At 52.2% G+C, this 20,340-nt stretch overlaps 2 protein-coding genes across 12 annotated transcripts; both read right to left on the bottom strand.

Annotated features, from left to right (window-relative positions):
* Positions 1–2,769: 2,769 nt before the first annotated feature.
* ECM1 (extracellular matrix protein 1) lies at positions 2,770–8,017 on the bottom strand. Of its 2 annotated transcripts, XM_027974423.2 has the most exons (10): positions 7,838–8,017; positions 6,676–6,738; positions 6,494–6,595; positions 6,311–6,388; positions 6,143–6,223; positions 5,108–5,430; positions 4,467–4,841; positions 3,761–3,981; positions 3,505–3,592; positions 2,770–3,094 (listed from the first exon to the last, which is right to left on the bottom strand). In XM_027974423.2, the coding sequence occupies exons 1-10, from the start codon at positions 7,905–7,907 to the stop codon at positions 2,864–2,866; spliced, it is 1,632 nt and encodes a 543-aa protein (XP_027830224.2). In that variant the 5' UTR covers positions 7,908–8,017; the 3' UTR covers positions 2,770–2,863. The 2 variants fall into 2 exon arrangements, with proteins under 2 accessions (XP_027830224.2, XP_004002503.2); XM_004002454.4 differs by lacking the exon at positions 4,467–4,841.
* Positions 8,018–8,481: 464 nt separating this feature from the next.
* On the bottom strand, positions 8,482–20,328 carry TARS2 (threonyl-tRNA synthetase 2, mitochondrial). Of its 10 annotated transcripts, none has more exons than XM_042250574.2 (18): positions 20,187–20,328; positions 19,671–19,867; positions 19,226–19,349; positions 18,441–18,565; positions 17,534–17,651; positions 17,352–17,416; positions 16,960–17,107; positions 15,709–15,855; positions 15,420–15,518; positions 14,693–14,910; positions 14,075–14,237; positions 13,717–13,854; positions 13,459–13,536; positions 11,220–11,320; positions 10,918–11,019; positions 10,666–10,738; positions 10,039–10,153; positions 8,482–8,952 (listed from the first exon to the last, which is right to left on the bottom strand). In XM_042250574.2, exons 1-18 carry the CDS (start codon positions 20,259–20,261, stop codon positions 8,804–8,806), a joined length of 2,235 nt encoding a protein of 744 aa, XP_042106508.1. In that variant the 5' UTR covers positions 20,262–20,328; the 3' UTR covers positions 8,482–8,803. The 10 variants fall into 10 exon arrangements, 8 of the variants coding, with proteins under 8 accessions (XP_042106508.1, XP_027830207.1, XP_027830213.1 ...); XM_027974406.3 differs by having other exon boundaries at positions 17,029–17,107; XM_027974412.3 differs by having other exon boundaries at positions 17,029–17,107; positions 20,196–20,328.
* Between the last annotated feature and the right edge of the window lie 12 nt (positions 20,329–20,340).

Below are 20,340 nucleotides of genomic sequence, written 5' to 3'. Positions count from 1 at the left end.
GTTGCCATAAATGTTAACACTTTCACCTTTGGTAACTAACAGTAATCCTATCCACGCTTGGCGGGGCTCTGTCGAAAGCCATCTCCTCCATTTGATCGTACCCCATTCCTCGAGATAATTACTTCTTCTAACTCTCAGCTCATAATGCTTATATTTATTTAGCACCTGACACTCTTTCATCATAGCTGCTTACTACTGCTTTCCTGGTTTCCTTCCTCTCCTCCCCGATAGACTGTAAACTCCTGGGGGCTGGGACCGCGATCCTTCTCTTCTCTGACTCCCTCTCCAGACTTGGAGCTGCGCTTTGCAAAGGCGGTTCTAAAGCATCTCCGGGAAGCTCCCGAAGGGACAGAGCCCGATAAAGGCGCCTCTGCCGGCGCAGCTGCCCGGCCATCCCTCCACCGGCCAGGGTCCACCCCGCGAGCTGGTCTGGAAGAGCGGAAGGTGTACGGGAAAGAACCCCTGCCTGTCCCTGGCCTCCAGAGGCGATCGGAAAGGTGCCAGAGTTCCGCGCAGGGATCACGCCCTCTTAGATCTTCACAAGAGCATCCTGCCGGGGTTGTGCAGGCTCGGACGGGCGGGGTTGCCGGCGCAGGGGCGGGTCACAGCTCATTTCTCGTTCGCTCATTGGTCTCCGAGGTGACGGACAGGCCAAGGAGCCGCTAAGACGCTGATGAGTTAGAAAGAACTATGCGCGCAAAATGTAAACAATAAATAAAAGGCTGTAGAAGCGCGGAGGAGGGAACGGCTGGTGTCAGTTTTAGAGCGGCTGGGGCTCAGCTAGTCCCCACTGGGGAAAGACAGCGGTCTTTGTTCCGCCCTCTTTCTCAGTAACCTGGGCAGAGGAGGTCCTGCTTTCTGGAAAGTTGAACAGGCAACAGAATCACAGTTGACTCGTCCGCATGGGACCGAGCCTTCATTGTAGTTCTTTCAGCTTCAGTCTAGGGGCTACGGAAACCTCCCTTCAGGCACTGGAGCGACACTGTCTGAACTGGCCGCCCAGGTTCCTGCCTGCCTGTCTGTAAGAGGCAAATCTGAACGCGTATTCTGCTTGAAGCCGCCAGTATCCTTGTGGGTAGAAGGGCGAAGATCCATTTTAAGGCTTGTGGATGAGTCATCCTGAACTCGCGTGGCCCGGCCTGCAGCAGCTTGAAGCAGGGTTTCGGTTCCGGCTTAGAGATTGAGGTTGGGTCTTGACTGAGAGAGCGCAGAATCCTAGCTGTTAGACAAGTGGTCAGTGACAAGGCTCTGGCCCTTCAGCTTTGTAGAAGAGTTCCCATGGAGACGGAAAATAGTGAAACAAGAGTTTATTAGCAGGAAAAAGAGAACAGTACATGCAATAGTCATATGGGTGGACTCAGAAAGTTGCATCGTCTTGGTAATTTGAATCACTTATATGGGGCATTTCTTCTGGGTTTTCGTTTGGCCGATCATTTTAATTTGCCTGGTTCTGAGTCCATTTTTGGCATATCTCAGGATCCTCCTGTGTGTGCAGGTATCTCTCAACCAAGATGGATTTCAGCAAAGAGGTCTATGGGTAGCGTAGCATCACTTCCCTTTTAACCTCCAAAGAGTTTTCTAGTTGGGATAGTCTCCTTGACTTGGAATATGTGGTCTCTAATCTCTTATCTGGGCAGGGCCCAGCCTCCTCTCTCGACTGTCCTGCTATTGATATTTTGGAATTTCTGTCTTCAGGGAATGAACTCCGATTGTGATGGGCATCTACCTCCTACCTTAATTTGTGATGAGCTCCTGCTTATCTTTCCAGTCACATGTGGGAGGCACCACCACCGGAGTCTGGTCATTTCAGCCTTCTGTATAAGCTACCTCTTCTCCTGGGCTGTACCTGCCCCCTGCACCCTCCACTCTCCAGGAGAAGCTCTGCCCCCAGCAGTGCAGCGGCCTTCCCCCGTGCGCTCCTGCTGCGCCCAGTCCTACTCTCAGCTCTGGCCGGTTATCGTGCTCTGAGCACACTGGACCTTGCAGCCCTGCATCACAACACTAATCACACCTGCTAGGTCCCTTCCCGGAATGTGAGCATCCTGAAGGAAGGGAACTGTGTGTTTTCCAAATGGGTATCCCACAGCCTAGCACAGTACACATCAATAAGAATTCAATAAATGTATACTGAAGGAATAAACACATGGACTCCATGGATTAAAAGTCAAGATTAAAAAATGTCAGGCAAGGCTGTGGCATTCTGGGGGCTCACCAAAGACATGAATCATAACTTTTTCACTTCTGAATTCTGATAGCCAGCTAACAAGGGACACTCCTTTTAAATGTGTAAATAAATTCAAGATGGTTTCCCTGGTGGCTCAGTGGTGGAGTCTGCTTGCCAATGCAGGGACACGGGTTTGATCTCTGGTCTAGGAAGATCCCACATGCCTTGGAGCGGCTAAGTCTGTGTACCACAACTACTGCGCCTGTGCTAGAGTGCCCGGGGACTGAAACTAGTGAGCCCATGTACACACCTTAGAACCAGTGCTCCGCAACAAAAGAAATCACTGCAGTGAGAAGTGCACGCACCACAACTAGAGAAAAACTCACACAGCAAAGACCCAGCACAGCCAAAACAAAGAAAGATAATAACAAATTCAAGGTGATAAATACTGATGTTAAGCTGTTTAGTTGTGGTCCCAACTCAACCAGTGGAAAGATTTCTGCTGAGCTAGTGGGGTGGGGCAGTGGGCCTCAGGGGCCAGTCACCGAGGAAAATCTGGGCAGGCTTGCAAGGGTGTGTTTGTGTGAGACAACAGACACAAGAGGCCAAATACAAGAGGTGTTTACTGTAATGCATATTCCAGAAGGGTGGGGTGGGGTGGGGTTCCCCCAATCTGATCCTCTAAGGCTCTGGGGTGACTCACTCTTCCTTGGGCTCAGAGGTGGGGCTGCTATTTGTTCCCCGAGTTGGGCCCTGCTCCCCGGGGCCCTTGGCATCCCTAGTGTCCCCAGTCACTAGAGCCACATTCCTCAGATACTTCGTGTTGAAGCAGTTGACCTGTTCATCCCCAGGACTCAGTTTACAGCAGAGGGCAGAGTCTCGCCAGAAGTTACGTCGGGAACCACACAGGTCATCAATAAAGGCTGATTTCTGATGACAGAATAAAGAAGAGGTGATGGGGAGGAGGGTTGTCAGAGTCAGGACTGGTTACTTGGATGTCCAAGTTCCCCTTCCCTCCGCTTCTACTGCTTCCTCCCTGGATCCCCTCACCCCTGGGGCCCAGAGGGAGTACAAGGCTGCCTTCCACAGCCAGACAGACTCCTTGTGACAGACAGATGTGACCATCTGGAAATGCCAGAGGCCCAGAGGAGCCATCATAGGTGCTTAGAGGCGGGGAGCAGGTCAGGTCAGAGACAAAGACTTTCGGAACCAAGAAAGACCTCCCCACTGGTCCTCATCGTTTCTGAGGGCTGGTTTGAGGTACTCAGAGACGCGATGGCCCGCTGTGCCAGGCCTCTCCCTCCTCTGCATCCCTGGGAGAGCCCTGTCCTCACACTCACCTCCTCCTCAGCACAGCAGGCCTGCTCTGGGAACGGCAGGTCACAGCAACGGGCAGTCACTTTCTGAATCAGCCCAGGAATCTGCTTGCTATGTTGGTGGAAACGGGCAGGGGTCAGGGTCTCTGAGTGACCCCAGGCACCAAAATGGTGTTTGCAGACCATGATTTTGCTCTTCCCAATAGTGTCCCAGAGGGTGCCCCAGAAGGGAGTTTCGGGGGAAGGGAAGAGCACTGGGGAAGAACTAGGTAAGACTCACTGCTTGCTGAGAACTCTTTGGTTTCCACAGAGGTGATTCATGAGGTTGGGGGTGATTCGGCTGAGGTCAAGGGTCAAGATATCCCGGTCATAGTTGGGATAGGGAGCCCGACGGGCGAAGCACTCGTCACGGAGGGGGCTAGGGGGGTAGTGGCAACACGAGTGGTGGTGGGTCTTTATAGCCTGCTCCCGGTCACAGTACCCATCGAGGGTATCCTCCCACTGTGGGCCAGAGAAAGGCAAGTCAGACGACTGGACACTGGCCCTCCTGTCCCTCTGCTTCCCTCACTGCCTCACACGATGAGACGCGCACTCCCTGTCCCCGGTGCTGAAAGGGAAGGGCAAAGAGGCAGCTGTGGATGTGTGGGGCTGGGAAGGTAGAAGGGGTAGAAGCACAGCCGAGGTTCGGAGCCGGCCATGGGAGGTGTGCTGGAGCAGCGGACGGAGAGGATCGGGTGAGGCCAGACGGGTGGACGGCAGAGAGGTGCACATGGGGGGCACTGGGTGGACACGGCCAGGACGGAGGCGCACGATGAAGAGACTTGGACGAGGCACACAGTGGACGGACGGACATTCACAAGCAGGCAGATGGGCAGACGTGCTCACAGCGGGTAGCTAGGTACGTGGATGAACAGGCCGGCGGGATCAGAGGTCTGAGACGGGTGGGCAGGCAGACAGGCTCTTGGGATGCCGAGACGCCCACTTACGGCCTTCCAGGCACAGGTGTGGTTGTTCCCCGGCCGGCAGCAGCGCTGGAACTCCGCCTCCAGCCGGGTCAGGGCCTGCAGCTGCCTTTGGATGGAGTCCGTGGCTGGGAGGTTGCGTGGCACCGAGCGGAAGCGTTTTAGGTGGCAGATGTTCTTGATATTGTCCACTGTGGGTAGCCCAGGGGGAAAGGGCAGCTTGGGGCCCAAGGAAATACCAGGCTGGTGGCTGGGGCAGGCCCGGAGCTGGTAGTGTGGCCGGGGAGCTTCCTCCTGGAAGCAGGATAATCGAGCCTCCCCCTGCTTTTTGCAGCACCCGTGGGGTTGGGTCTTGACCGAAAACTCGGCCTCACAGAACCGGGTCACTGCGTCTTCCCACTAGAGTGAGAGGAGTGGGTCAGTCCAGCAGCCCACTGTCCACACTCCTGTCTTCCTCCCAGGCTCCAGAAAAGGCCCCTGGCAGGCAGATAAGAAAGAAGTGGAGGCTGTCCTCCACGCTTCTGCGCACGAGGAGGCCCAAGGGAGGGCCAATGAGAGGGACCTGAGGTTCCTGCACACACAGGCCTAGGCCTCTAGTCCTTGACACACACACATACAGTCTGGGGGTTAAAGGACACCCCGAGGATCAAGAGCGCAACCCTTACCACGAGTTCTGCACAGTCCAAGCGGTTTGTGGGGTTGTGACAGCGGCAGCAGCGGGAATATCCAGTCTCCAGCAAATTGAGGGTCTCACCCTGACGGCTGAGGTGGGAAAAGCCAGTCTGTGGCAGGTTCCAAGGGCCATACACCACATGCTGACGACTAGGAAGGCAGATCTGGTCCAGATTGTCCAGAGAAGGCCGCCCAGGGGGGAAGCCATCCAGTCGGTGGCCCCAGCCGCCTCGGGGTCGGCCCTGTTGGCAGTGCTGGGCTGGATTCCAGGACTCGGGCTCTGGGGGGCCGTGGTCCATGGAGGGAGCTGGCTTTTCTAGAACAGGGAAAACAGTGGGAAGGGGGACTATGTGGAGGGACAGTGAAAGGCTGGATTAAGTTGGGAGGACTGAGAGAACTTGCAGTTGAGGAGAAAGGGCTGGGAGGATACAGAAGAAAAAGACAAGAAATGAATTTGTGGCTCTTACCTTCGGAATGACTGACTAAAAGGAAAAGAGACTTGAGTCACGCAAGGTGTCACCCTTACAGCTCCCAACCCCAAATCACTCCTGCCCACTGTGTTGCTTCCCTGGGCTCAGAATCCCTGCTCCTCACCCCACCCCCACCAGGGTCTGAGCCCTAAAGGGGGGGAGGGACAGACAAAAGCTGTCAGTCACTCTCTCTCTGCTTAGATTGGAAAGTCAACTCCCCTTGATATTGCAAAGGTGGGTCTACTGGGGTAGAAGGAGACAGGTAATCAGAAATCATGTTGGGATGGGCGCTTCTAGAAGACAGGGGCCTGGCCAGTTCTCATTGATAAAAAGGAACTCAGTGGAGAAGCAAGGGAAAATAAGTACTACTTTTGTGTCATTTATCTTATAGTTTTATAAAATAGGTATTATTTCCCCAACTTCACAAATGAAGTAATAACTAAGGCTTGGAGAGGTAACTCACCCAAGGTTATTACACAGCTATTAAGTGGCAGAGACCCCAGAGCCCATGATATCAGTCACGGGAGGCAGAAGGGCAGAAGGGAGGCACTCGCTTACCTTCCTTCTGTTCAATAGGAACCTGGGGAGGGGGCAGCTCCTCTTGGAGGGGGATGGCTTCTTGAGGGAGAGGGGGACCCCCTGAAAGTCACAGAGGACACAAAGGAGCAAGGGTCAGGCTGATGTCAGCAAGATGTGGTGGGAGGGGGTGGACGGGGAAGCACTCACCTTTCTTTTCCATGGGGAGCTGGGGAGGGGGCAGCTCCTCTTGGAGGGGGATGGCGTCCTGTGAGGGAAAGGGCTGCACTACAGAAAGGGGTGTGTGTGAGTAGCCTACCCCTTCCTCCCCTCCCATTCTGAATATCAGGGTGTAGGCCAGACTAGAAACCTAGAGGTGCAACTGAGACTTACCTTCACTCTGTCCCTCAAAGTACAGGCTATGCTGGGAGCTGCGAGGGTGACCCTGGGGGAGGGCTCTGCTCAGAGGTGGGGAAGGGGGTGCAGCATAGCCCACTGGAGGCAAGAAGGCAGATGGTCAGAGCCTGCATTTCCTCTTGGAGCCCCGGTACCATGGCATGCCCCTAAACGCTTACCTTCTTGAAGGGGGTGGGTCAGGGGCTGTGGCCCCAGCTCTCTCTGCCCTGAAGCCTTGAAACCTGGAAGAGGAAGGGTGAATCAGGGGTGGTTTTGAGGGGCTCTTTCCTGGCCCTGAGTATGGGAAGGGGAGACACTGGAGGTCAGGAGCTTATGACGACCAAGACTCCAGAAGTCTATTGCTCCTGCCCATAACCCGTCTGGTCAAGACTGATTCGGTGTGATAATCTGACAGCCTCACTTCCCCCAGGCTCAAAGTCTTGGGTCTTCCAAGTCCTGGCCTAAAGGGACTGTGACATATGGGGCTGGGGAAGAGGCCTTAATCTTGCTTCAGTGTCTTTCCCTTCAGAGCTTCTGGGCTCTCCCCACAGTTCAGGCCTTGAGCAGGCCCGAGCCTTGCCTGCCCGTCTGCTCCGCCCCCATCTACCCTGGGCCCTTGAGACGCCTTTGGGCCTCCAGTGAGGAGCCCACACAGGAGCTGAGGTGCGCCGCTGCAATAGCCTCAGCTCCTCACTAGTTTAGGTCTCTTTAGGACCTGAGGAACTGCATGGTTCAGGACTCTTGAAGCAAAACACCCCCACAGCCACAGTGAAAGGACTTGCTTGTAACTGATTTGCAGTCATGAAAGGCTAGGACTGGGAGGGACAAGATTGAGCCTCCCAGGGACAGATTAGATCTACGACGCTCTGTCAAGTTTCCACAGTAACATTCTGTTGGGCATCCAAGCAGATAATGTGTGTGTGAGCTGGATGGGCTGTGCCTGGTCCCCTGTGGACAGGTAACAACCCCTCCCCTCCCCTCCTCATCAGGTAAGGAGTCACTCAAGGTTCCCTGGGTCAGTGCACTGGTTTTGAGCAGCCAGGGGCTCCTGGTCTTCTCTTCTGGGTAATAGGTCCCACAGACACTGCAGGTCCCTCACTCTGTGAATTTATCTGCCCTCTCTGCGGTCCATTTGACTCCAATTGTATTTCTCGGCAGCAATCTTAACCCCTCCCCTTCTGTACGCCTGTTCCCCCTCCTGTTAAAGGCTCCAGCACCCAGCCCCACCACAGGCCTGCTCAGAACAGCCAGCCAAGCGGGGTACCTTTGTGCTGGTGATGAGCCATCCAGGACGGCTGGACCCAGGCCCTCATCCAAGTGCTGGCTCCAAGCCCAACTCACCTCCATCAGAGGCCACAGAAGCAACAGTCAAACAGGCCAAGACCAAGGCTGCTCTGGACATGGTCCCCATCCTGGGGCAGGTACAAGTGGGCGGCCACCCAGTAGGTCCTCTCAGGCAGATCGGATTGAAGGGCCGGGCAGATGGGAGCCTGCCTGTCCACTTGCTGTTGCTGCTATTGTGAACTTCAGGGCCGGTTCCTTCTCCTCTTTATAGGCTGCGAGAGAGAGCTCCCGCCCTCCTCAGCTTCCTGCCGTGACTCAGTCCCAGCAGCTCCTCCTCTCACACTCACCCTGAGGCCTCCTGAGAGGACTCAGAACGGAGGTGCACCCAACTCCAGAGAAACTGATTTTGAGAATCCCAGAGCGAGAGAGGTCCAAGGCCTTATTCTGTGCCCCAACTTCTCCATTTGCGTGCTGCCTTCTGTGGAGAACGCATCTGACAACCTGCTGAACTCAGGCGTGCAAACAGGGCCCTGAGGAGTTGAGACAGGAACACCCTCCAAACTGGAGCTCCCCAACCAGGGAGAGCTCTGGAATGCCCCTTCTCAAACCCTCAAGCCCCTAGGACAGCAGAGAGGGAGACAGAGTCAAATTCCTTTTTATGTCCCTGTCAGGAATCAGAGATGAGGACACACACTACTAGCTTCAAGTTTACTGTTTTTATTTAACTTTTTGGCTGTACCATACAGCATGTGAGATCTTAGTGCCCTGACCAGGGATTGAACCCAAGCCCCTGCATTGAAAGCACAAAGTCTTCACCACTGGACCACCAGGGAAGTTCCCCAAGTTTATTTAGTTTCACTCTCCTCACATCCAAACAGCTACAGCTTCTCCCAGACCAAATCTCTTCATGAAAGTAGTTCATGCCTTCACACGAGTTCTGAGGAGTCTGAGGGACTCCAGACCTGTCAGTTAAGGCATGGCTGGTGGCTCCTGCAGGTCTTTGCCACATCTATATACAAATGCTCAGAAAATTTCTTCAGCATTTGGGACCCTGGTGTCCTGCAGCTCCAGTAGCCGTTGTACAGCCTCGGCCAAGTCCCATTCTCCAAGTCGACGATTATCTCGAGTCCGAATGTTCACTGTTCTCTTACTCTGCTCTCTCTGGCCAACCACTGCAGGAAGAGGGAGGTCTGGGAATCTTAGAAAAAGTGTATCCAAAAGGAGAGGATATCCTCCTTTTGCTGTGCAGAAATCTTTAGGAAAAGCAGAGCTCAGACATGGTTCCGGGAAAGGATATATTTAGCTATCTCTTGCTCTCCAGTTCCCTGGTCTTCCTGAAAGATTCCAGACATTTTCTTACATGCCTTATCACTTCCACTCAGGAGCCCAGGGGTGAGACAGTACGGTCAGCCAAAGAAAGACAAACACATCAAGAAGCAGATCCAGAGAGAAAAGTGTCTGTGTGTGTGCATGTACATTAGAGAAAGGGGACGGTGGCAGGGTGGGAGACACGTTATGTAAGTCCATGGGGTCATGGTGTAGCTTTTGCCAAGACTGGCAGGATGGGTTGCTCAGTTGTGTCCAACTCTTTGTGACCCCATGGACTGTAGCCTACCAGACTCCTTCGTCCATGGGTTTTTCCAGGCAAGAATACTGGAGTGGGTTGCCACTGCCTTCTCCAGGAGATCTTCCCTACCCAGGGACTGAACCCGGGTCTCCTGCATTATAGGCAGATGCTTTACTGTTTGAGCCACCAGGAAAGTGGGTGTGTAAAACTAGAGAATCAGGTAATCTGGCTGAGAAATCTCTACTTCTTGCCTTCAAGACAGAGCTCTGAATCTTGGAAAAATGAAAAAAGGTACACGGTTGGCTTAGGCTTTTTCCCTTATGGCCCTTTTTCTCATCCCTTAGGGCTGACTCCACCTAGGTCTAGAATAAACAAAACTAACTAATTAACGTCCTATTAGCCCTTCCTGTCCCTTTCTGTCTGATGCTCCCTTGACTAATTAACCTGACAGACACCAAGAGTTAGGGTGGGGGCCAGCAGAAAACTGTCCTGAGGGTCAGAGGCACAGGCCAGGGGGTGCAAGAGCCTAGCCCCCAACGGCTCAGCTGCGCTGAATCCTGGCTCCTGCCCAGCTCGGGGAACGAGCCGCAAATTACCCAAACGTGCAAACGACCAGGCCTGACAGACAGGAAAGAACACACAGGCCGGCAGAAGAGTGCAGGGCCGGGGGGCTGTGCTGACCAGGTCTTACCAAACTGAAAATTGTAGTGTGCGAGCTGAGCCCGGCGGATTCTCCGGCTGAGGGTCAGTCCTGAGTCAGCGTCCAGGTCACCGACCAGTCCCGCAGCTTGCAGGCTCTGCTGTGCCTGGGGCAGAGGGTCATTGATAGGAACTTGATTTAATGGAAGGCTGAGGAGGTGGAATACCCCAACACCAGTTTTCCTCAAGCTCCCCCACCTGCTCTTCCTTCCTCTGCCTCCAGGCTCTCCGAGTCTCTTCACGAACCCTCTTCCCTCTCTACACTGAGGCCACTCTGCAGCCCCCACAGCTTCCTTGTCTGCCTTATCCTGCAGCCAAGCCTTGCTGGACCCTGCCTGTTTCTAGACACCACTCTACACCACCAACCAGCTGCTCGGCTCTAGTACTGTCCATTATCCTTACTTCTTTCTAGAGACGAAAAATGAGAACAACATTCATCCAAGGCCCCTTCTGTGCCATGGACCTTATTGTCTATTTAACATTTACCGACTTGTTTAATTTTCACAAATCTCCAGGCAAGGAGAAATTAGCTCAGTTTTCAGATGTGGAATTCCCAGCATGTAGCAATTCCCATTGCTCGTCCTGGGCCTATCAGCCCTGCGTCGGCCCCCATCCTCACCTCTCTGGCATATTCCTCCTGCTCTGTCCCCACGGGGATGACCACCACCTGGAACGGGGACAGCCACAGTGGCCTGATTGAGAGAAGAGAGGAAGGCAAACTATTTATCCTGGCTCAGACCACAAGTGTGGCTGCAGAGAGCAGATTCTAGAAGGAAACAGAAGCTGGAGTCTGAAGAGGGGGCAGGATCTGGAGCACACACTGCCTGGTTTGAGGGCCAGAACGGACAGGAATCTAGGTCAAAGGTCTCACCATTTTCCCCCACAGCTTTCCGCCAGCACTCCCAACATCCTTTCCACGGAGCCAAGCACAGCGCGATGAATGAGGACTGGACACTCTAGGGCCCCCGACTGCCTTGGAGGGAGATGGGGGTGGACAGAATGCAGAAGCATCACAAAATGAGCACCCGAGATTACCTTCCAGTTTCCAAGAAATCTTCAACTCCGGCAAGGGAGGGTGTGGAGGATGTGGCTAAGTTTTAAGGGTAGAAAGGGAAGTGGGCCTCCACCTAGTCCGTGAGCTGAGGGAAAAGGGGAGAGGACAAGGTGCCATACCCCTTGTACTGGAGATCAAATCTCAGGGGCAGCTGGAAATCAAGCTGGATTGTCCCACACTGATGGGGTCGACCCAGGGCATCGCGGACGTGCACATCAATCTGGCGAAGACAGAAGGGAGGACACTCGAGAAACCAGAGCCAGTGCCCTCCACTGCACGTCCGCCCCCTCTATCTACTCACATCCCGGGCTGTGTGGAGAGACATGTCACCCACGGAATCCTGCTCCACATCACTCACTGGAGAATCTGGCAGTGGCTCTTTCCATTTAATAGTGATGTAACATTAGGGGACGTCAACACTCACATGAATGGCCCAGCCTCACCCTGGCCTCTCAATTCCACGAGTTTCTCATCTCAGAGACCTTCACCCGAGCCCACACTGTGGCCATGACCTTCATCCCATCATCTCCCAGGATGGCTGCGCCTCTGAAACAATCCGTCAGACACCTGCTCCGATTCCTGTATCCTATCCTTCCAGCTCTGACAATTATTCCTATTAATGACTCTTCAATTTCTCAGCTCCTTAACTCACTTTTCTTCACACTCATAGGCCTCTTGGCTTTTCCCGCCTCCGTTTCTCTCCATGAAGCTATAACCACTCTTCAGGTTCCCTGGTATCGTTGTTCTTCTGTCACATCCACATGACGAAACTCCACCTTGGCAGCATCCTCGCTGCCCACCTGCCTGGCCCTGCAACAGAGCTGCCCCGCATCGCCCAGCATACCACACACTACAGATGCAAAAACAGTGACTGACGCAAGGGGCCGCTGTGAACCTCAGCAGAAGCCGTGCTGTTGCCAGCGAGCCACGGGCAGTCCTAACCAACTCTGTGCCCTGTTCTCCTCAAGGATGCTCAAGCTTTCTCCTCAATTCCCTTCTTTAGCTCCCTCATGACCACTCTCCTCTTCCCCACTCCCATCTCAGCAAATGTTCCTGCCTCCTACCTTGTGGAGAATTCCAATAACTGACAACATGAGAAAGGAAAAATGTCTCAGCTTCTGTCATACCTATACATTTCCTTGCACCTACCCCAGCCTTTCCTCCTATCTCCTAAACAAAGGCACAAGGGTCCTGTCTATGGAGGGCTCTGGATCCCATCCCTTATGACGTCCCACAAATGTTCCTCTACTGAAACCCCTTCTACAACTTCAACTTCTCCCGACCCAAACAGGCTCCCTCACATCACAGCATTTAAACACCCTCAGGCAACATCTCTTTGGATCTGTCAGCTACTCTCCTTTGCCTTTATAAAAGCCAATGTTCTTTAAGGTTTGCTTTGGCCACACCGCATGCGGCTTGTGGGATCTTAGTTCCCCAACCAGGGATTGAACTTGGGCCCTCAGCAGTGAAAGCGCTCAGTCCTAACCACCAGACCATCAGGAAATTCCTTAGAGCCAATGTTTTTGAAAGAGTTATATTCATTTATTCACTTCTGATTCTCACCCCCGTCCCCATTTTACTGGAAAATGGCCCCTCAAAACCTAACAGCCTTGGGGATTCCCTGGTAGTCCAGTGGGTTGAGATTCTACCTGCCAGAGTGGGGACACAGTTTCGATCCCTGATTCTGGAAGATCCCACATGCCTTGGAGCAACTAAACCTGTGCACCATAGTTACTGAGCCTGCATACCTCAACTACTAAAGCCCATGTGCCTAGAGCTTGTGCTCGGCAATGAGAACCCACTGCAGTGAGAAGCCTGCATGCTGAAACACGCAGTGAAGAAGAGCCTCTGATCGCCACAACTAGAGAAAAGGCTCACGCAGTGACCAAGACCCAGTGCAGCCAAAATTAATCAAACAAACCAACCTAACAGCTCTTTCACTATATCCAGCAGGCACTTTTCAGGCCTTTTTTTCACTGATTTCTTTCACCTCTTTCAACCTGCCATGTCACTCCTCGACCCAGCCTCTGCCTACAATGTTCCCTCCTGAGTCATCTTTTTACTTAACCAATAATTACTTTTCAGATTAGAAAGAGAGTCCTACAGGAAACCTTTTCTGACCCTCCAGAGTAACATGCTCCCTTAGTACCTACACAGTACTGATCCCATGGTGCTGAAAATGCCTTCTTTATCTCCCAGAAGCTTCATCAGACCTAAGTTCCATGAGGGCAGGAAAATGTATTGCTTTTCTTTACATCCTACACAAGTTTAAACACATTCCTTCGTGTCTATTAAACATTTAATGAAACAAAACCAGAAGATGAGTAAGTAAGACTCTAATCTGGGTTCCCAGCTTACCTTAGGCCCATAGAACGCACCATCTCCAGGGTTGAGATCCCACGGTGCTCCAAATTCTTCTAGGGCCTGCTGCAGGACCTTTAGAGAGAAGCAGACAAGAGAAGGAATATGTCGCCTTAGACTTTACAAGCAACATATCCCACTGGCCCCCGCAATGACCCTCTCAGCAGCTGCCTCCACCAGGGACCCTTAGTCCCACCTCCCCTCCCCTTCCATTAGACTGCTTTGTCTGCCTCTGCTTCCCTACCACTCACTCACCTGCTCGGCCTGGTCCCAAAGGCAAGGCTCTCCCAGGAAGCCAGACGGCCGGGTAGACAGTGCCATGTGGAAGGAAAAGCCAAGGATGGTGTAGACAGAGTGGAGGAAATCAAGACAGCCTCGGATCTCTGCCTGCAGCTGGAGGAATAAGGGTAGGTGAGCTGTGTGCCAGCTAGAGCTTTGGGGTCAGGGTGGAAGTTTGAGGGGAAGAAAGCAAAAACATAAAGGAAAGCTGGAGATGGAATGTAGCTGACTTAATAGTATATAAACAGGGCAGCTGAGGGTCAGGAATGTTGGCAGTTCACAAGGAGAATGAAAGGTGGTTTAGACTGCTTCAGTGGAGCTGGGGAAGGGCCACCTGATCCGGTGCACAGAAGATGTGGGCGTCATCCTGCTGGAAGCACCGAAGCCGGGTCAGGCCCCCCAGGCTGCCAGAGGCCTCAGCCCGGTGCAGGGCCCCAAAGTCGGCCAGTCGCAGGGGCAGCTCTCGCCAGGATCTGGGCCGGTGGGCGAACATTAGGCTGAGGTTGGGGTGGGGAAGAGTCAGGGCCACAGGGAAAACTAACCCTGGAGACCTGCTCCCCGCCCTCCACTTCCCTTCTTCGCACTATCAGCTGATGCCCTCTCAGGCCTGACCCTGCCTCCTGCTCAGTCCCGTTAATCCTGCCTGGTTCTCAAGTGAATTTCTCAGTAACAATAACAGACACCACTTCCTGTGCCCCTGTTCTGTGACAGGCATTGAACTGAAAGAGGAACCTGAGACAGCAGCTCCAAACCCTTGCTATTACCCATGATGAGACTGGGGCTTAGGGAGGTACGATGATTTCCCCAAATTCACATGGGGAGAGAGAAGGCAGATTCAGGACTCGAATCCAGGGTTCCAACACTATTCCAAGGTGCCTTCTATTAATATTTAGCAAACCGGCTGCCTAGCTCTAGCCCCAGAAGAAACCAGGTCTCCTGGCTCCCAGCTCACCAATGTGCAGGGCAGTTCATGGGCTTGAGGGCAAGTGTGTCTGCGGCGGGGCTGGCAGAGTGGTCGCTCTGAGAGCTGGAGGGCCTGTCCAGGCCTGGTGGCTGCAGGGCAAACATGTCTTCCCGATAATGCTTCCAGTGCCCTGACAGCTCCCAGAGCTTCGTAGAAAACAACGTGGGGGTTTTCACTTCTGAGAAACCGCGGCGGGTGTACTCAGCCTGCAGAGGAGATGTAGACATGGGAGACCAGAGTGACTGGGGAGCAGAGGCAGGGTGGCAGCTGTGTGGCTCTCCTGGGCCCTCAAGTCATGCTGATCACAGCTACACCTAGTAATTACCACACCCCCTCTCTACATTCCCCATAGCAGACGCACTGCTCTTGATTAAGGTCACTTGCACTCTATCATTCCAGGTGGCGCTAGTGGTAAAGAACCCACTGCTGATGCAGGAGACATAAGAGATGTGGGTTCAGTCCCTGGGTTGGGAAGATCCCCTGGAGAAGGAAATAGCAACCCACTCCAGTATTCTTGTCTGGGAAATTCCATGGACAAAGGAGCCTGGTGTGCCACAGTACCTGCGGCTGTAGAGCCAGACACAACTGAAGTGACTTAGCACACGTGCACTCAACGGTATTAATGTTCAAACTTCTAATTCCTCTCTTTTTAACAGTTGGATTCTTCTAGGCCCTCAGTCCCTCTCCAGTCATCCTGAACATGGGTCCTCCTTACCCTGATAAAAGCCACCAGTGCATTATACACCCTTGTCCCTCGAGGCAGGAAGAAGCAGCTCCCAGGGCTCAGTTCATGGAAAAAGAAGAGCTCCTGTTCCTGGAGTTGGAATCAGCAATATCACTTCAAGGTGAAAGCAGGGCTTGAAAACCCAGAAGAGATTACTTGACAGAGTTGCTCCGTTTGTGGGATTCTGAATTTGCTCCCAACTTCACAGATCAGGTTCCCTCCTGGCTCTGCAACCCTTATCATCACACCTCCTCCGCCGCCATCCCCCCAGTCTCTACACCTTCCCAATGCGCCGGTGGTCCCGTAACTCTGCGTCCTCCCTCCATTCTTCCCAGGCCCTCAGCTCCTCTGCCGTGGGGAAGGAAATGCCGGACACTCTCTGCAGCGTCTCTGGGGCGCCTGGAAATCTCCACACTGATGATGAGTTCTGTGGGAGGACAGAGGGAGTCAAAGGGAAGATGAGGACTGAAGGAACCCACCCAACCTCCTTCAATCCTCAGATGATACTCTGGGCACAAGCATCGCAGGCACCCACTTGACAACAATTCCATCTCGTCTCTCTCACTTTTCCCACCATCCCCAGCAGCAGGATGCACACCCAATCCTCCAGACAACCCCTGACATGCTTACCACCCTGGCGGTACCTGGGCCTTGGTTTCTACACATGTACTGCTCAACTCTAACTGCATCTGGTCACCTCTGCATTCTCACCAGCACTATCTTACCAGCACCCCTGTACTTCCTTCCTTCCCCTTCTAATCAACAATGGCACAGGGAAGTAGCCCTAAGCACCGGTCAAATATTAAGTCCACCCATCCCCTTATCAAGCTCCCACACAGTCATGAGAAAACCCAATCTCCCACGCTGTTCCTAGATCCATGAAATTCAAATGCCTCTGCCTCTCGTTCCTTGAACAATAGTACTAATGAGAAACGGCCTGCATTTTATAGTACTTTTAACTTGTCCTCACTTTCTCTTGTGTTAGTTGGTTTTGTGTCTATGATATGGCCCCACTGGCAGGACAGGAATTAACAGCCTCATTTTACAGCTGGGGACCATGGGCAAGGAGATTTACCCAAGGCCATATACTTATCAGTGGCAGAGACAGAACTCAGAGCAGATGCCTAGGTTTTCAGTCCAGGGTTTGCTCTACCTATGTGCCTCTCCCCTCACTCCCTGCTTCCTGATCCTACTCCAACTGACAGTTCACCTTGCCCAGGAGCGGTATTTTTATAAAGGGCAGGCCTCTGACTTAAAAGAATATTCTCTCTGTGCCTGTCAAATGGTGTTCCACACCTGCTCTCCCCTCAGGAGTCTTCCCTAATGACCCTGTCCAGTCTGTTTATGCTCTCCTTTGCCATCTCTCTTGGTGGTAATGTCTGACTATGGAATTTGAATTGGCTTCTGGGTCCTGGCAGGGTGTCAAGTATCTGTCACTAGATGGGAAGTTTCTAGAAGGCAGGGACAAAGTTTCTTTCTCCTTCCAGATTCCTCCCTTAGCTATCAGAGTAGAGAAGGGGCTGAGAATCACCTTCCCCTTCCTCAACTCACTCCAGTGAAAACACAGGCATCTCAAGCTAACCCAGTCCTCATGACTGACCGACAGCAACTTCAGGCCTCCGATCTGTCCAGTATGCCGAAGGTGGGGGCCTCTGCACAGGTCAACCAGCATGCCACACCTGGGAGAAGGAAGGGGCCAGTGAGTGGTTTCCAAATTCTTGAGCTTCTAAGTTTCTCCCTCTCAGGGTATTTAGCTGACAGAAAGAGATGCAAAGAACTGCTCCACAGAGAGAGCAGTGAGAGATAAACATCAGTGCCATTCCTTTGGAGCACCACAGCCTCTCTTCTTCCCCCACGCCAGCCCCGGCCTTCCTTAGCGCAGCCCCGCCTCTCCCTGTTCCTCTCAGCGTCAGCAGCTCTCACCCATACACTGTTGCTGTTGGGCCTGTCACCTTCTCCTCAATCAAGCGAAGCTTAAAGGGGTTATCCTGGAAGAAGGGGAAAGCGATGACAAGCCTTTATTTTCACAGAGACATCCCGGAGAGAGCCACTCCTCCCCTCACACCTCTCGATCATTCTCCTAAATCTGTGTGTCTCCACCCTACCTTGAAGAGCTGGCGAAGCTGAGCCTGGGAAGCCTCCAGTCTCCGGAAGGGCTGAGCAGCAGCTGCAAGGTCCTGGCAAATCCGTTCCAAAACAGGCAGCTCTGAGCCCTTGACTGTCCTGGAGAGACGAAGGATGGTTGGCTGGCCTCTGTCTGCTAGGGAGCAACACCTGGGTGACACACCTGGGTACTGGCTAGGGGGTGAATCCTGCCCTCCGGAAACATCTAAAGTTACTGGCAAAGACAAAGAGACTAGGGGAAAATAAATAGGAAATCAGGTTCAAAGTTTACAGCTGGAGGAAAACAGCTCTAGGTATGAAATTAAATGTTGCATGCAGGCAATCTGGATAAACAAAACTAGAGCAACAGTAATGAGGGATGAAGTAAAAGTTGAATACATAAAAGCTAGAGAAGGTAAGTTTCAAGCTGATTTAGAGAAGGAAGGACATGGACTAATAGAGACGGTGATACCAATATCACAGCTGAGGCATGGAGGGACCCTGCCCCCAGTTTTCTTTCTCCTCCAAACTGAACATGCATGAGGCTCCAGAAAAGGCCTCAGAAACCATCCCAGTAAAGAGGTACAAACTTTCAGTTATAAGAGGAATAAGGCCTGCGGAACTAACTTATAGCACTGTGGCTATAGTTGATAAATTCTGTATTGTATAATTGAAATTCTCTAAAAGTAGATCTTAAGCATTCTCATACATACAAAAAAGCATGTGATAATTTGATTATGAGAATCCTTCTACAATGTAGACATATATCAAATCACCATAACTATACTTTAAATAAATTACAACTGTATTTGTCAATTAGACCTCAAAAAAAGAAAAAGAAAATATGGTGATATCTCTGAAAAAAAAAAGCACCCCAGAATTATTCTCCTCCTTCCTTGCATTACTCACCGTTCCTTTCCTAAGAAGAAATCATGATAAAAGCCACATTCTGTGCTTGGGCCTTGGCAGAGGACAGCACCTAGAAGCTGTTCAGCTGCTGCCCCCAGGACATGGGTACTGGAGTGCCAGAATACCTGGGTTCACAAGAAAGGAGTTCATGAGTTCATAGCCTTCTTTAGCCCCTACCTCTCTGACCTCCTCAGAAAAGCTGATGTGAACCAGTTATGAGTAACTATCACAAAATGTGGCCCCTGAGCTTGGGGGTGACTGCTGAATAGTAAAAGACAAATAAACAACAACAAAACTGAATATAAAAGAAAGAAGGCCCCTAGAAGCAACGCACAGAAAACAGTAAGCCCCACTCCTCATTGCTTTCCAGTTCCAGAGCATAGTAGGAGGTTAGTCAGTTTTCATACCATCCAAGCTGACATGAAAAAGTGGAGGGGAAGCCAGGTCATGTGCCCAGTTGTGCAAGCCACACTAGAATTAAAAACGTGCTACTGATGACTTATAGGTCTCAAGAGTTGGGGGGCTAACTGGGCATATTATCTATTTTCAACTTAATTCTCTCCCTTTCACTAGCACAAATGGTCACTGCTTAATAGACCCAGGCTAAGTAAAAACTTTCATCCTAAGTTTCCAGCTTAGCCAGGACCAGTCAAGGCAAGCAATATGCCGTAAGCCTCCCAACTGCACTTGGAGAAACTGATGCAAGGGAAATAAATGCTAGAAATGCCTACTTAAACATCTCTTAGTTTAGTAGCCACTGTATCCCCGATAAGGAAGAAGCTTACCGCTTTCCCCTGTGCAGAATCGAATGTCAGAAACCTGAGGTCAGCATCTGTCTCCAAGGGCCGCTCCAGATCATAAGGTTCTCCATTCACTTGAGCAGCCACTGCAGTATCTGCCAGGTTTGAACTTCAGCAGTGAGGAATACAGGTAAAGAAAAAGACAAGGTTACTATCCAAAGGCGAAGACAGGAACTAATCTCTTAGTAACTCCAAACCTGCACGAGGAAACGGGTTACGGGAGCAATATAATTTATCATTCCCCTCCACCCTCCACGCCAAATGGAGGAAGGTCAGAGACTGAAACTAATGCAGATTGAAAAGGAATTGGCAGGAAATGCTATCTTGGGGAGGATGGGATAAACATACAAAGTCTTTCCCCTACTCAAATTGAGAAAGAGAAAGCAGAGATAGAAGCATTATCCTGGTAGGTGCAGAATGAGCCTAGTACCTGATCTGCTGGGCTAGTTGGTAAGGAGTTGTCTTCCATGCTACAGCATTGACTTTCTGACCTCCAGGAAGTGATATCTTAATAGTCCGCTGTTCCTCCTGTGCCATGCTTGCTAACCTCTTTACCTGAGCAGTCCATAGCTCCTCAAAATAGCCAAGCCGCTCTACCAACCAGTGTGGAGGGGTCGGCACAGCTGCCTGGAGGGAAAGATGTTAACAAGTAACACAGGTTCCATCATTCCTTCCTGGGATTGGGACCGCGCGAAATTAGAACATTTAAGTGGCCGTGGTCCGAATCCTGGGCCTTTAAAAACACTGGGTGATACAGGGCCCTAGAGGCTAGGAGCTCTAGGCTCCCCAGGCTGCCAACACGAGGGAAAAAATGGCGCATCTAAGGGCCAGGGTAGTCCGGTTGGGGGCCGCTGGGCGGGAGCAGGCGGTGTCAAGCAGGGTTAAGAGCCTACACTTTGGGGGTTCCGCTGGGCTGGGTCCAATATTGCTCGGAACTTTTGGGTACCTCACGCACCGTGTGCAGCCCGCAGGCATGTAACCCTGGGAACCGAAGCCGCCGACACCTCTGATACAGCCCCATTTTCCCTCAGTCCGGTGCTACATACTCAAAAGATCTCCGCTTCTCCTTCGCCAGATTCCTCATTGACGTCTGGCCCAAC

The sequence above is a fragment of the Ovis aries genome, chromosome 1 (genome assembly GCF_016772045.2).
Source record: "Ovis aries strain OAR_USU_Benz2616 breed Rambouillet chromosome 1, ARS-UI_Ramb_v3.0, whole genome shotgun sequence".
Classification (NCBI taxonomy): domain Eukaryota; kingdom Metazoa; phylum Chordata; class Mammalia; order Artiodactyla; family Bovidae; genus Ovis; species Ovis aries.
This window is presented reverse-complemented; position numbering and strand designations above follow the sequence as displayed.